Raw genomic sequence first — 16,126 nt, 5'->3', positions numbered from 1 at the left:
CTATTAGATCTATTAGATAGCACTATTAATCATATAATCATCCTGATTCTAGGCATGAATCAGTTTCTAGCTCTCAGAATAAACATTATTTTAATTAGCTTTCCCTAAACTGGATAGAGTTAATGGAAGCTGTGGTCCAATACATGTGGAAGACATCAGTTTGGGAAAGGCAGTTCTAAACTAATATGCGTCTATGGAGATAATATCACATTGCAACTTTTGAAAGCATCCTCTGAAATAAAAACAAAAAACAAAAGTATTTGAGAAGCCCCATGTCTGCAGAGGTCAATGATTAATTTCTTCTTGGAATTTGTTGAATAATTTTGTTCATATCTGACTGTCATTCTGTTTTTTTCAACATATTTTAAACACTTTATCTAAACTATTAGAAGACTAAATATAAGATTCAGGCGTTTAATGTAGAAGCCATTGACTGAACCTTGCTCTCCCTTAGAAATATTTTTAAAGAAATTGAACTGGTTATTGACTTATATTTTCCCCTTTGTCTATCTTGCTTATAAAAAGATATAACATATGAAAACTAAAACACGAGACTCTACTTTAAAAAAATCAGCATCAAAGAAATGGCCCAATATTTTAAAAGTATTATACAGAGGACTAAAGGCTCTGTAGCCTCAGGATATGATTTGCCAGATACCAGCATTACATGAAAAAGTATTAGAAGACTGATTAATCTCTCCAAAGAATTAATAGAAAGTAGACATGATGAAAGATGAGGTGAGAGTCTTTTGGGACAAACTAAAAAGAAGAAAACCACAATAGTGATTAGAGTTATGCTGAAGGGAAACCTATACAAAGATAGTTGGTGGAATAATGAACTGGAAGAGTCTGCAGATAACAAAATGTATGATTTGCTGTAAAAAGTGAGAATGGCAGATATTGTGTATGAAAATCAGGAAACTATATTGGAAAGAAAGAAAGAAAGAAAGAAAGAAAGAAAGAAAGAAAGAAAGAAAGAAAGAAAGAAAGAAAGAAAGAAAGAAAGAAAGAAAGAAAGAAAGAAAGAAAGAAAGAGTGAGTTAAGATTAAAATAAAAAAATGCAAAAATGATTTTGATGAGAAATAAATAGTTTGGAAGATAATAAAGAGGGCTAAAAGTAAGGAGCTCCTAGCTGAATGAATTGAATTAAAAATAAAAGCAGTGGAAGTATTTGGAATGAAACTGAAGTGAGGGAATGATGGAAAACATATTTGTAGCTTTGTATAAAAGTGATAGTGGTACAGTATGTCAGAAAATATTTTTTTTAAAAAATGCTATCAATAAAAATACGGAAGAAAACTAACAAGGCCGCAGTAATCTTAAAATACACATGTTACTTGCTTATGAAGTGGTTATGTAAAGAATAACATATGGGTGAACTCTAAATCCATACGTCATCCCTGGAAGATGCTGCTTTGTTCCCTTAAGGAAAGGAATGAAGGTGAAAAGTACAGGAGGATTACTTTGTTAAATGTGTCTGGGAAATAATTGTAGCAAAATTTTGACTTAGAGAGTACATAAAGAGATAATAAGAAAAATGGCTTTATGCTGAGCAAGGTGTGCAGATCAAATTTTTGCCCTTCAGTAGATCATTAAATCATATGCTAACATAATCAACCTTGAATAACAGGATATGTATATGGAGTTGGAGATTGATGAAGGAAATAAAACATGCATGAGCATAAGTGGCACGATTATCAAATGGTTTAATATTGAATGAGGAGGCTAAGATAAGGTTTTGTGAAGTCTCCTTGGTTGCTTCATGCATTTATGAACAAATGTATAAGGAATGCAAGTGGTGAACATAGACATAGGTTGCTCAGGTACATGGATGTGTCTATACTTTTGTATGTAGTTACTGTTGCTATTAGCTAAGAACTGGAATGATTTATAGTGCATGTTACCGAGTGTATGATGCTATCAGGCAGTATCTACAGATCTGAAAATGTATTTGAGAAAAAAAATGCAGTGAATGATAGCAAGGAAATAGAAAAAATTAAAGCAAATAGAATATTTACTAAAGATATGCAAATGCTGGTAGAAAACTAATGGGCAAATAAGCAGTCTCTTGAGAGAAAAGAAAGTCTTTCAAAAGAAGCAAAATGGCTGTGTACATAAAAGGATGCTTTTACTCACTTTGTTATTTGAAATATAAGGCTTGTCAGAAAAGTATGAAAATAAGCTGAATCCAATAAGAGTGGATTACTTAAGAAGTGTGTGTTGTAAAAAGGAAAAGGAAAAGAGAGGATCAAGAATGAATGTTATTTGAATGAATGTGGTGGAGTAAGCAGAAAGAAGTACATGGGAGTGGTTGGATCATATAGACAGAATAGTTAGGAAGAAAATTGTACAGAAATATATAACGGAAAATATATTTGGGTTGAGAAAAAGGAATTGGTGGTTGAATAGAGCTGAAGAGATCTGAAAAAGAAAGAGGTGAGAAGTATAAAGAAAAAGGAAATGTGTGAAGCATGTTATGGATATGGAGATATAATAATATTACTACAATGAAGAGTGTCTTTTCTGGAATACCTTCTAATCCCTTAATAACAGCTCCGCTTTGTGTCATTTGACTGGGAGTAGCTCAGAATGAATGAGTTAGCATCTTTCCAAACTGTCTCTCCCATAAGAATGGATTGGGGAAAATTTTCAGACATTTTTATTTCCACAGCTTTAGTTAAAAGTCATCACGTTTGAACTCAATCCTTATTTTTGCTATTTCTATTTCAAGTTTTCTGTCTATAAGTGGGAAACAATAAAGGAAACTGCTTAGAAGAGTCTCAACATGTCTTTCTTGGTTTCTGAAGGCTGATGGATCCAGTTAACAGCTATATTGTTTATCCTGAAGTAAATGCAGTTGTTGAAGTGTCTGGAAAAACGTGAAATTTTTGCTGTGAAATTTGTTGAACACTCTGAGTAGATAAAATGACCACAGACAATGATCAGCTAGATCATTGAATGAATTCTGTTTTTGACTTTGTATGACTGAAATGAGAAGATTCTGAAACACTAAGATTTAATTTAATTTAATTTAATTTAATAATATTTGTATACCGCCCTTCTCCCTGAGGACTCAGGGCGGTTCACAGGGCAGAATAAAATACTAAATACAAACATTAAAAAGAGATTAAATGATTGCCCGAGTTAAAACAATTGGAATAAAATTCTAAAACACCAAGTTAAAATTAAGACACCAAAAATAAAAAACCCCACCAATCCCCATCAGGCTAGGCCGGCTTGAACAAACAGAAACGTCTTGAGATCGCGACGAAAGGAGCGAAGATCGGGCGCCATCCGGAGCTCTACCGGTAGCTGATTCCACAGCTCCGGGGCGCCCACAGAGAAGGATCTCCCCCTGGGGGCCACCAATCGACATTCTCTGATCGGTGGCACCCTGAGGAGGCCCTCTCTGTGGGAACGCACAGGGCGCAGGGAGCTTGATGCCGGCAGCAGATGTTCCCTAAGGTACTCCGGCCCCATGCCATGGAGGGCTTTAAACACCGTTACCAGCAATAACCATCTTGTTTGATCACTGAAATTTACCTCCACAAAAAAAGAGAAGAATTTTCTTTTAGACTGCATCTAGGGTAGACTTTGGATGATTTTTTAGTTTCTAAGTCATCTGCAGTACATTTTTATTACTGTTTACTGCAAAATAATGGATACTAATGTTCACCTAAGATCATATTGTCTGGATATAGACCTTACACCACATTTCCTGCCAGTTCTGCTTCTTGGATTTCTATACACTATGAAAAACACCTCTACAACAAATGATGCAAGATATGTAGAAGTATATCTTCTATTAGATGTGTATGCTTTTTCCACTCATAGATCATAGTCTATGGATAGGAATAATAACACAGATCTAATCTTTTTTCTGAGGGCCTTATGAATGAGATTCCTCTTTCTAGGAACATCTGATGCATTGAACTGATAACCTGGCCCAGGAAGACTGTAAAAGATTCTTAGAGCTGTTTCCTGCAGTTGTTAAACTGTCTGTTTACTTTAGTTATAGACGAAGGATGATGAAGAGGAAGGAGAAAACAAGTTCTTCTAAAACTGAAAAGACTGCTATTGGATGTACCCATAATTCTTCCCATTCAATAAAATATTGTCTCAGGTCTCAGAAAGGTAGAAATCAGAGTTATACTTTACTCTTCTAATTATATACCTTCATGATTGGGTGTTGCAGCTATCAATCTCTCTCTTAATGTTGATAAAAGGGAAGAATCAGAAACTATTCTCATAATAGAAAACCAGTTGAATCTAATGTCTGCTAAAGATGCAGGACCAAGAAGGTAGCTGAAGATGGAGGAGGGGAAGAATAAGATGATTTTTTAAAATCATCTTTAACTGATTACTCTGACTGCTACAGAAGTTTATAGAAGCCAGGAAATGTATGGAACCTGACTCATGAAAACTTGGGTTTTCACTGAAAATTATGTTGTTTCTGTTGCAAAATTATGAAAATAATAGCAATAACAAAACGTTCATACCCAGAATAAAAAAATATGCTTTATTCCATGATTAGAAAGGTTGAAAAGAAAAGTCCTTCCCCCAATGAAAAATTAAAAATTTTGAAATCATAATAGATGTGACATTATTGGCTTTTTCATTTGACAAAGAGTTTTCCAAAAACATACTACTACTAAGGAAGATAAATCTGAAAGCAAAATGAAATTGGTCCTCCTTGATTATGCTTATGGATTATGGATGCTAGGTGCTAGTAGTCCTTCAACTATTAAGGAAGGAAAGTCTCCAGTAATCCATTGGGTGCTTTTGCAATATAAATCATTGAGAAGAAATTATGCGGGATGGTTAACACAGTATTCATCTAACCATTGTTCTCCACATTACAGACCAATACAGACTTGATATTATGAAGAAGCTCCTTCAAATCTCCTGACACTTTTTTCATTTTCTCATTGAAATGTCTTAAACTGCTGCATTTTTCTAAACCGAAAGCAACTTAGTAGCACTTGATGGTTGAGGGAGGCATCAACAATACACTTACAATTAAATCTGGAACTATTGCAAACTAGAATATTTCAAACTCCACCTGGGTTTTGGATACCATCATTTCCCATTCAATCAATGACTAAAGCACACAATCCTGATACCTTTCAATAATGATACAAATGAAAAATTGTTTTAGATGAAGAATAGGCATTACTGAAGTAGATTGTATTTCCCAATAAATCCTTACTTCTCTGGGAAGTTCAGTCAGGAAGTTTTCATCTACAGCTAAAGTTCGGAGACTGTGTAGATAGCCAATGGTGGGAGGTAGAGACTCCAGTTCATTACAGCTGCAGTCAAACTCTTCTAATAAAGATAAACTGAAATGTTAAGTACATCTGTTAGTCTAGCTCTCAAAGGGATTAATCATTATTTTCTTTGCAATTAACTTTCTACATTCAGATTTGTGAACTACACAAAGAGGCATAAAATTTTCTTACACTTTTTTTTTGGAATTACAAAATAAAGATAGGCTGAAAGTACAAAAGGGCGAGAGATCTGGAGCTGCTTTCAAATTAAAGCAAGCAATAGACCATCAAGTACACTATTACACACACACACACACACACACACACACAGACACATTTGACAAGTAATTATTTGCTGTTTGTATTTTTACATAATTACTAAACCTTCACATAGAAATCTTCTTGCGTGAAAATATATATAGCTGTGTAATTCTGTACTACATGTACATAAATGAAACAGGAACGGTCAAATTCATAATTAAATAACTTTTTTCAATAATTTTAAACCATCAAATCCTGTAAGAAAAATGACAAAAATTGAAGTTGAAGTATTATATACTTGTAACAATAATACCACATTTGATTTTTAAAACATAAATTAATGATTTGTTGGTTGCTATTACTTGAACACTTGAACACTATATTTTCTTTAGTATCATATTGTTTGTTCATAATCATTTAATTCCAACTGCACTAAAACAGACCATGTAATAAAACGAAACTTTATACAGTATATCTTCCCACTTCCATTCTCTTGATGACTTTAAAGAATAAAAAATCACAATTAAAGTTATGTTTCTTGCATCAGCCCTTGTAAATGAAGCATTCGAGGGAAATTTTATCATTTGTAGGAATGTTTTGTTTTTCAGACTGATAGGTAACATTCTATATAGACCTTGTATCTGAAAAAGAAATACAGTGAAAAACAATTGCTGCTAAAAATATTTGGTGATATGATTACAGGTAGTCCTTGACTTACAACAGTTCATTTAGTGACCACTCAAAGATACGTCATTTAAAAAAGTGACTTATGACAATTTTCCTCAGTTACAACTGTTGCAGCATCCCCATGGTTATGTGATTAAAATTCACATGCTCGACAACTGACTCATACTTATCATGGTTGCAGTGTCCCAGGGTCACTGATCACCTTTTTTTAACCTTCAGACAATGGGGAAGTCAGATTCATTTAACAAACATGTTACTAACTTAACAACTGCAGGGATTCCCTTAACAAATGTGGCAAAAAGGTCGTAAAATGGGATAAAACCTACTTAACAAATATCTCACTTAGCAACAGAAGGTTTGGGCTCATTTGAGGCCATAAGTCAAGGACTGCCTATAGTTATTATAAAATTAAAGCACATATATCAAAATAAGAATTTGAAGTTGTTTGATTAAGTACATCTTCATATTGTTATCTAAATTAGAACTTCAACAATTTCACTGGATTACCTTAGATGTCTACATTTATTTATTTATTTTATTTATTTATTTATTCGTTTTATATACCGCCCTTCTCCCGGAGGACTCAGGGCGGTGTACAGAGCAATAAAGTAAGAATACAATAAAGCAATAGAGTGAAAAAATTTTAAAACCCAAATCCATCAGGCCAGGCCGGCTTGTTGGAATAGATAAGTTTTTAGATCACGCCGGAAGGAGCGAAGGTCGGGGGCCATCCGGATTTCAGCTGGTAAGCGGTTCCAAAGGATTGGCGCACCCACTGAGAATGCTCTCCCCCTGGGGGTCACCAGCCGACATTCTCTGACCGGTGGCACCCTGAGGAGGCCCTCTCTGTGGGAGCGCACAGGACGGAGCGTCAATGTTGACGCTGGCAGTAGGTGCTCCCGTAGGTAATCCGGACCCACGCCATGTAGGGCTTTGTATGTCAATATTTGACTATTTACAAATATCTAAATCATCTCTGAATAATCTAGGAGAGGATTTGGGACAAAGAGCAGTTATTATTTAACAGGAATATCCTTGGCTACCAGTTTTTTTTTAATTTTAATTCCATTTATATCCCGCCCTTCTCCGAAGACTCAGGGCGGCTTACAAGCTTAGCAGTAGCCTTCATTCTATGTATATGCCTGCTTATTAGGGCTTTCACACACCCCCAAGTGGCATTATTACAAAGTCAGCTTAATTGCCCCCAACAATCTGGGTCCTCATTTTACCTACCTCGGAAGGATGGAAGGCTGAGTCAACCTTGAGCCTGGTGGGATGCGAACCTGCACTAATTGCAGTCAGCTGGTGTTACTTAAGGAGGGATTAGCCCTCTGCTCCACCAAGGCTCTGTTATGCAATATAGGCTGAAAGAGGACAAATCCTGACATCTCATAGCCAGGAATAATATGTTTTTCAGATGGCCAGATTCCAAACTTCTTTTTCACAAACCACCTGGACTGATGAAAAAGTACGAGCATCCTGTAAATCCCCTATTTCTTTTTTTGTCTTTAAAATTCTTTAATCTAAGGAATCTAAAACAACTGATCTATAACCAATTACCCATTTAGTTCCCCATATATTTTTTCTGCTAGTAGCTACTCAACTATACTTGCATGAAAGACTGAAAGCTACCATCCTTTTTAAAGCTATGTAGTGATTAGTGAACTACTAGGTTGCAAAGAGAACAGCTGAAGGCTTTGCTAGGCTTTTGATTTTATTGTTTGTGCTGCCAAGCTGCCATTCAAACCAGAGAAAACAACTGTTTTGAAAGCTAACATTCAGACAAATTAGCTGAGATCCACTTTATGCTTGCACTGACAGAAGAAGCCAATCCAGCCATAAGCGTTGTACTTTAACAGACCACCTGGCAGAACAATCATGATTCATTCTCTCTACAGCATGCTAAAAGATGTCATATTCCTTTATAATTGTCATTATGGCCTGAAATTAAAAAAAGCTGGAACTATTACTGTAGAGAAACTCTTGTGTTTCTGATGATATCCATGGTAATATGACTCTAAACGTTAAATGTAATTTTATAGAAAGAAATGTATAGTCCTATAGTCTGCAAATTAATTATTCATTAATACAATGTTGAAATCATTTGTTTAGAAGTTGAACTAATAAAAAGAAACTATACATTAATATATTAATGATATATTTTATATCATTAACAATATAACAAAATTATCTATTACGGTTCCTCATTACCTTAAAATCAATTATTCTTATTGAACACTGTTCAGAGAAACCTGGCATTCTAAGACCAAATAGGTCTTAAGTACTGCTTAAATATTTTAAATCTCTTAATTCATGAGGTAGAAATTTGTATTTTAGATGTCTTCAGAAATTTCTCTGACCACTTAGTGGAAAGATCTGCTAAGATCTCTTTAAAAGATCCGTGCAAAAATGTCTTCCTTTACTGAAATATGAGAAGGGAGTCATAGGTCAGTGGCCAGGAAGGAAGTCAGATAGCTAGGTTTGCTGGCTGGCTATATACTGATAGAAGAGATTCCTAACTTCTTCTAACAAAATTCTTTGTCAAAGTAATGATTTTGTAAAAGCAAGATCTCTTGAACATCCCTTAGCCAGGTAGGGGTTGTGACGTAGAACTTAAGCAAATTCATCAAGCATACTAATATCTAGTCCCCTGTTGACTGATGGTTTCGCCCAATGATTTAAATGTAGATGTTAAGCAGGAGTCTCTTTCTCTCCTTCTCCCCGTCCTATCACCACCAACTGGAACTGGCTGTGGAAAAAGAATGAGAACTACCACAACATTGTGTCTGTCCCTCTGCCTCCTCCTTCCTTTACCTACATTTGGTCCAGAAAGATAACATGATCGGAGTTACTGAAAGCTGCTGAGAACCAGGACAATTGCACCATCATTATCCCACCTCTGCCACAGGTCGCTAATAGGGGTGATTCAATGCCATGTTTATTCTACATCCTGGTCTGAATCCTGATTAAAAAATGGTCTAGATTCACTTCATCTTAGTCCCTCTAGGCTGAAATCTTAACATGAATATTGGAGGAATGGTTCACACCAGCGCCTGCTTCTTGAGGAGAGGGATGAACCATTCCCTTACTCAAGAATGCATTCATTACCACATGGAGCCAGCCACACAGCCTTAAATTGTCAGCTGGGTCATGAGTTTAAAGGATAGGTGGCCAAATTAATTGCACCAAATATCTATCTCCTCTGGATTTACAGGGTTAAAAATATATCAGTTAGTAGAACAAGACCATGCCTTAGTCCAGCGGCGTCCCAATCTTTTGGACACCAGGGACTGGTTCCCTGGAGGGAGATTTTTCTTTGGACCAGATGGGGCATGGTTTCGCGTGCTGCCTGCATCCCATGAATGGGGTTCTGCCTGTTTGGGTGGCCCAGTTTCTGGCATGCCACAGACCAAGGTGGGTCCACAAACCGGGGGTTGGGGACCTCTACCTTAAGTCAATTCACATGGATTTATCCAGGCAGAGTCAAACTCTGAGTAGATTCGAGCAACTTTATCTGCCAAGTGCCTGGAATATTTCTCATAGTGGCCTCCTCAACACAGTGTGTCACTCTAAACAAGGCCACTGGGTGGCTACTCCCGGTGCAGTAAGAATGGAAAAAATAACCATGTTTTGCTGCTCTTCTTGCCATAATGAAATTCCTAATGTGGCCCTTACACATATTTAACTGAATTAAACTTGATTAACTGTATTTTATGTCAATAGTTTGCTGAATATTATCCAAAACAGATTTGTGTTAGAAATGGAAGATTTCTTACAATTATTAATATGAGAATGCATTCACAGAGCTTCTTTTATGAGATGCTGCATATAATTTATTATGTACACTTGAACTGACACTAAAATTCAATTTATAATCCATAATATTCCACACTGTCTGTTGCATGAATTGGCCTTGGATGCTAGCACTGAAAAGTGAGACCAGGAACAGTTAAGTATTATTTGTCAGAGATAATAAAATTTATAAATTCTTCAATAATGCCCAAACATGTTATAAGAAGAGCTGGATTTTTACATGGGAAAAATTGGCAAGGTTGCAAGCTTAACAGAATTGTAATACAATAATATATTTTTTAATTTTAATCATTTGTAAATTAAGCTAGCAATTGGAAATAGGTCTTTAACTATCATTTATAGACAACTTAAATAGGCCTATAGAATGTTTTTACTGTTCTTTTTCCCTAGAGTATAATAATAGATTTATTTTAGTAGGTTATGTAAGGATAAAGGAGTCCCTGCGGATTTTACTCCGCTAGTTGTAGCCGACTATACAGTGTGGTGTTTGTCTCTGTTTCAAAGCCACTGAGCCAGCAGTGCCTGAAGATGTTTCCGTGGTCATGATTTTAGTAGATTACTGATGAATAATTATTCTCCCCACTATTATTTATCTGTTTGTAATTAGATCCAAACTCAATAAAACTTCCTTTAGGAGAATTTCAATTTATATCTTCTGTTTATAATAATAAAATGCAAGGACCATTAATATTCACAAGAATCTTAAAAATGCATTATCCAGATATAATGCATTTTAATGTTTTACGCATACAATGTTTTGCACTAAGAAAATTATCATGTCAGAAAAGAGTTTAGCCTTTTACATAGTATTGCAATCCACTATCATTTTGTATAAATGTTTTAGCTGAATGGTATAGGTTTTATCGAGAAATATTATCTACTGTTAGCTATGCAATGCCTCTTGCATTAATTTCATTTCTATGAAGACTTACTAGATGTGAAAATATCTTATTCTTGCTCCCTATGTTGTGTTTTAAGCAATAGAGAAAGAGCTGAAAAATCAAATCTTGAACTTTTAAAAAGATCCTGCGATTCTTTCCACACCACTTCATCAAAATGCCTTCTTATGTGCAATATACTTTGCAAAGGAAAAATAAATACACATCATTGCAAAGATTAAGGGAGCCATTAGCAGCAGGAGAGTCTAGCTAATTACCATTTAAGCAGGCAGACCTACTAACTCCAGACTTTGAGTTGATACTCTAACCATGTTCAAAACTGTCATTTATCTGGAATTAGCAACACGATCACCCACAGGCTAGTTCACGCTGAGCTCATTTCCACCAATTATGCCCTTCTCACAATAAAAAGATTTGTCTCTACTCCACAGAAAGCAATAGCATGATACTATACCAAATCAGTTTCTAGGAAGATTTTAACGCTTCATTATAACAATCACAAACATATTTGTAAAGAATTAGATGATTTCTAAGCCAAGCAGTTGATATGTTGATTAATGGAGAAGAAAGGGGACTGCCTGAGTGTGTAAGATCCTACTTTGACCAAGAGGGTTTTTCTATGACTCCCATCAAGACGTTCTATAAAAAATCATATATTCTGTGCTAAGTTGGCGAGATAACTTCACCAAGCAGACTCCATGAAAATATATCTTGTGCGTGAATTCATAATAATGAGAGACAGTTGAGGGAATGGGTTGATTTCCTCTGTTTATGTTTTGCTTTAAAATATTTAAGTGTGTTTTAAATGAAAAAGCTGGAAAATACTTTCAGGTGAATCAAATATACTGTAACTGATTTGGTGATGTTTTTAGTGCTACTTATATGATGGTTAGCCTTTGTGCAGGGATAAAAATTATGGTCACTTCTAATTGAAAATATCAAAAAGGATTCAGCCTTATTAAATCAGTGCAGGTAGTTCTTGACTTACAACAGTTCATTTAGTGACCATTAGAAGTTACAACGGAATTGAAAAAAGTGACATGACTGTTTTTCATACTTATGACCGTTGCAGTATCCCCATGATCATGTGATCAAAATTCAGATGCTTGGCAACTGACTCATATTTATGACAGCTGCAATGCTTTGGGTTATGTGATCAGCTTCTATGACCTTCTGACAAACAAAGTCAATGGGGAAACCAGATTCACTTAACAACCATGTAACTAACTTTACAACTGCAGTGATTCATGTAACAACTGTGGCAAGAAAGGTCATAAAATGGGGCAAAATAATTAAAAAATGTTTCACTTAGCAACAGAAAATTTGGACTCACGTGTGATCATAAGTCAAGGACTACCTGTAGTTGCCAGTTACATCACTGAAAATAAATGATTCAGCAAATAATTTAAATCTGGTACATCAGGTCATGGCAGTTCACAAAACATCATCAGCATGAGAAAGAAAGAGAAATAAGAGTTTTTCTGTCAAAGTAATTTGATCAGTAAACCCACCTACAATATACATAATGTACATATATGTACATAAAGGTTTTTCTCGGTTCTCACTATATTTCTGCTAAAATGTTAATTTTATAACTTAACACAACTGCATAAGTTGCTTACTACACTGATACAAATTTTTAATTTATTAATTGATTAGATGTATATGCTAGTTTTCTCTGGAGGCTCAGGGTGGTGTGCACAGTGCCCTCTCTCCTATTTTTCTACCCTTTTAAACTTTTGTTAAGCAATTTTCACTCTAAACAGATACAACAACATACTGTCAGTTTCTATTCAGTAAAGCAAATGGCAAAATTTTATTTAAAAGATATTACAATATTAAAAATAGTCCAGATGTTTGTTTAAAACAATAGGACCAAAACCAAATACACATTTAAAGTATATTTAAACACATCATAAACCTGCTTCCTTGGATCTTGGTCTTTGCTATTTTCAAACCAGTTGACTTAATTTAAACATGAACAAACATTAACTGAAATTAATAAATCAGTGGATTTAAAAAGAAAACCAATATCCTTAACTTGATTTCCTCAAGTAGTTACTTATATAGAGACATTTATGGGGTTTTGGTCTTGCACAGAACAATAAACAATAAACATTTTAGCAGGAAATCTGTACCAAGAGCTCATTGAAGAAAAGGAAGAAAAGGAAATAAGCGTTTTCTTTTTGTTAAGATATAACCAAATTAAAAGTTTTAAAATATTTTCCACTTACTTTCCAATAGCATTGGGCAGAACTGTGAGTTGATTGTCATCTACTTTCAAAGTAGTAAGTCTTTTCAAGAGCCCTGGAGAGAGAGAGAGAGAGAGAGGAGAGAGGAGGAGGGGTATGTGTTGTTAAATAGTTGGTTAATGTTTCTTAATACTGTTTAAGAGAGTTAGAATAAAAGGGATAGTGCAAGCAAATACTGCATTTGTTTTGCAATGCAAAGTGCAGCTTTTGTTGTTTGGTAGTTCTGAGTACTATGTTATGATACCTATTAAAAATGTATGAACAGAAGTGACTTGAAATAACAGGATTGAAAGAGAGAGAGAGAGAAAAAAACACACAGACAGAATCTGACAGATCAACTGAAATTGTTCTTTTTCATAGAAGTGACTTGAAATAACAGGATTGAAAGAGAGAGAGAGAGAGAGAGAGAGAGAGAGAGAGAGAGAGAGAGAGAGAGAGAGAGAGAGAGAGAGAGAGAGAGAGAGAGAGAGAGAGAAACACACAGACAGGATCTGACAGATCAACTGAAAGTGTTCTTTTCCATACGTAGATAAACACACTACTTTTCCAAAGATACTTCAATTTTTCTGCTGCCAATACAGTGCATCTAAATTAATTGACATCCATTTAAATTAATTCCTACATTATGCCTTTTAAAATGCAGTTTGAAAGTTATATCTGAAGATGTTAATTTTACATACTGTGAGAATAATTGTTCTTGGTGACATCTTCTAAATCACATTACTATATCTATTGTAAGATACATTATGAAACAAAAATATTAATGCTATTGAAATCTTTTAAGAAACATACTCAAGCATGAGTTGTCATGTAGGAAAATGATATACTGAGCAATTTAATGAATGCATTTTTTAAAATTTTGAAGCATGACATGAAAATTTGTTTTCTTGAATTTTAATGCAAGAGCAGTATATAATTTTCAAGTTAAAGTTGCTTATGCTTACTGGTTTTTTCTTTACTATTGAGACAGATCTAAATGAATTTCATCTATTACCCCAACCCAATTCCAGAGTAGTCATTATTTAGTCAATACCTATAGAATCTGGCAGTTGTTGTAGCATATTTGATGACAATAGTAGATCTTCAAGGGCTTCACATCCTGATATGTCCAGATCTATACTTTCTATCCTATTTTTTGACATATCCAAGTATATCAGTTGTTTTAATCGTCCTATAGACTTGATAAGATTACATAAGAATATAGTTAGTTGATTCAACTATTCATTGCAGTTACTAATATTTAACACAGTAATACACTACAAATTTAAAAGTTAATGAACAGGCAATGTCAATTTACTGAAGCAAAAGTAAACTGTCTTGATATCTGATTAAATGGAAATACTAACCAAAATATATTCTAATTTTTTTTTGTTTGAAGCTATAATTATTAAGTTTTGAATATTTTGTGTAACTTCCATATGAAGCAAAGGTGATCATAAAAGAGCATAATATACTTCCACCTATGGCCGACCGAATGTAGCTCTCTAGATAATGGACCTGTAATATGTCCTCTCTTCTGGAACTAGTGGAAAGGGCAGATGAATTCTGGGAGACAGTCCATCGAGTAACCTTGGCCCCATGCAATGGAGGGCTTGAATTGGACCCAATTGTAATGTGGGTTCTTCCAGAAACATACATAATTCCTCATGCGTTTTGCATCACCTGAAGTTTCTAGATATGCTTCAAGGGCAATCCTTGCACAGCACATTGCAGTTCAACTAGGAAGTGACCAGAGGATGAGTGACTGTGAGTAGAGCTCCTCACTGTAGGAATGAGCACAAGTGGCACACAACAGAAAGTTGTGCAAAGGCCCTCCTAACCAATATGGGGAATATATTAGAACAGGCATGCTGCATGCCCTTCTATGTTATTGGAAGGCACCAAACATATAGTCTATTTATTCATTTATATTGGATTAAGGTACACATTTTGGTAAGCATTCTGGTCTCTTTGATACTACAATACAATATTGTGCCCTTACAAATGGCAGTAACTGTTGCAGTCTCAAAATAGTATAATGAACTCATTATTTAAATCTGGAAAACCTGGTCTCATCTGAAATGATGGACCTTTGACAAAGACATCCAGCATGATTTAATCAAAGCTCCAACTTTCTCTGTATTGCCTTTCTATGGAAGACTGCTCTCTTATATTAAATATTTAGCAAATATTCCTTGCCCAGCTCACAAGACGGCTTTTATTCTCTACTGCTATATACAGTAGTGATATTGATCTTGTTAAAAAAACAAGGTCATAATTTTCCTGTTAAAGTCCTTACTCAGTGGAGAAAATAAACAATTTGTCATGTGCTCTTGGTGTTGTCTCTTTTGAACAGCATGGCAAACTGAATTAATAACAATTCTTAATCTGCACTCATGCTAATTTGGAGATTATTTGTTTCATTTGACGTAGTTAAATATCTCCAGAAACATCACTAAACTTGTTGCAGTTGACATTCTTTTGGCCTTATGGACATAATAAAGATTTATTTGATTTTCAATTGCCATAGTTACCGATCTAACAATTTTGTTAATTTGCTTCTTTTAAAATTTATTCTTTTATGTTGATCTATTCTTTTATTAATTTCTCTTTGCTTTCATATGAGTGTTTCTTCCTTCTTCCTTTGGATTTATGTACTTTTACTATTAAATCTGTATATTACTGAAATTCTCCTCTTTGTCTGTGTGTAACCTTTTAACTAGGTGAAATGGTCCCTCTTAGGGCAATAATTTCTAAACCAAAGTACCTCAAATAGGCTAAATTATAGAATGCATCCAAAATACAGAAGCCAGATTCTGGTGGAATAGAAATTGGGCAAATTGTATGATATATTTTGTAAAATAAAAGTCAATGGATATTTTATGATATAATAAAAATGTCTCAAAAATTTCCTGTGGTCAACTTGATGTTTGACTGTGCTACACAGTTCAACATGGGCTATTTTCA

At 34.7% G+C, this 16,126-nt stretch overlaps 1 protein-coding gene across 4 annotated transcripts in view; it reads right to left on the bottom strand.

The window, feature by feature from the left end:
- The window catches only part of LRRC7 (leucine rich repeat containing 7), a gene marked incomplete at both ends in the record, with an annotated part of 146,970 nt that overhangs the window by 71,016 nt on the left and 59,828 nt on the right, over nt 1-16,126 (bottom strand). For all 4 annotated transcript variants that reach the window (XM_081324649.1, XM_081324651.1, XM_081324650.1 and 1 more), the window contains 3 exons: nt 5,211-5,340; nt 13,163-13,235; nt 14,214-14,358. In XM_081324649.1, coding sequence (XP_081180775.1) covers nt 5,211-5,340; nt 13,163-13,235; nt 14,214-14,358 — 348 coding nt within the window. The remainder of the gene's footprint in view (nt 1-5,210; nt 5,341-13,162; nt 13,236-14,213; nt 14,359-16,126) is intronic.

Source organism: Vipera berus (assembly GCF_964194415.1).
Source record: "Vipera berus genome assembly, chromosome: 3".
Classification (NCBI taxonomy): domain Eukaryota; kingdom Metazoa; phylum Chordata; class Lepidosauria; order Squamata; family Viperidae; genus Vipera; species Vipera berus.
The sequence above is the reverse complement of the archived record's forward strand: the minus strand, read 5'-3'. Positions and strand labels throughout refer to the sequence as shown.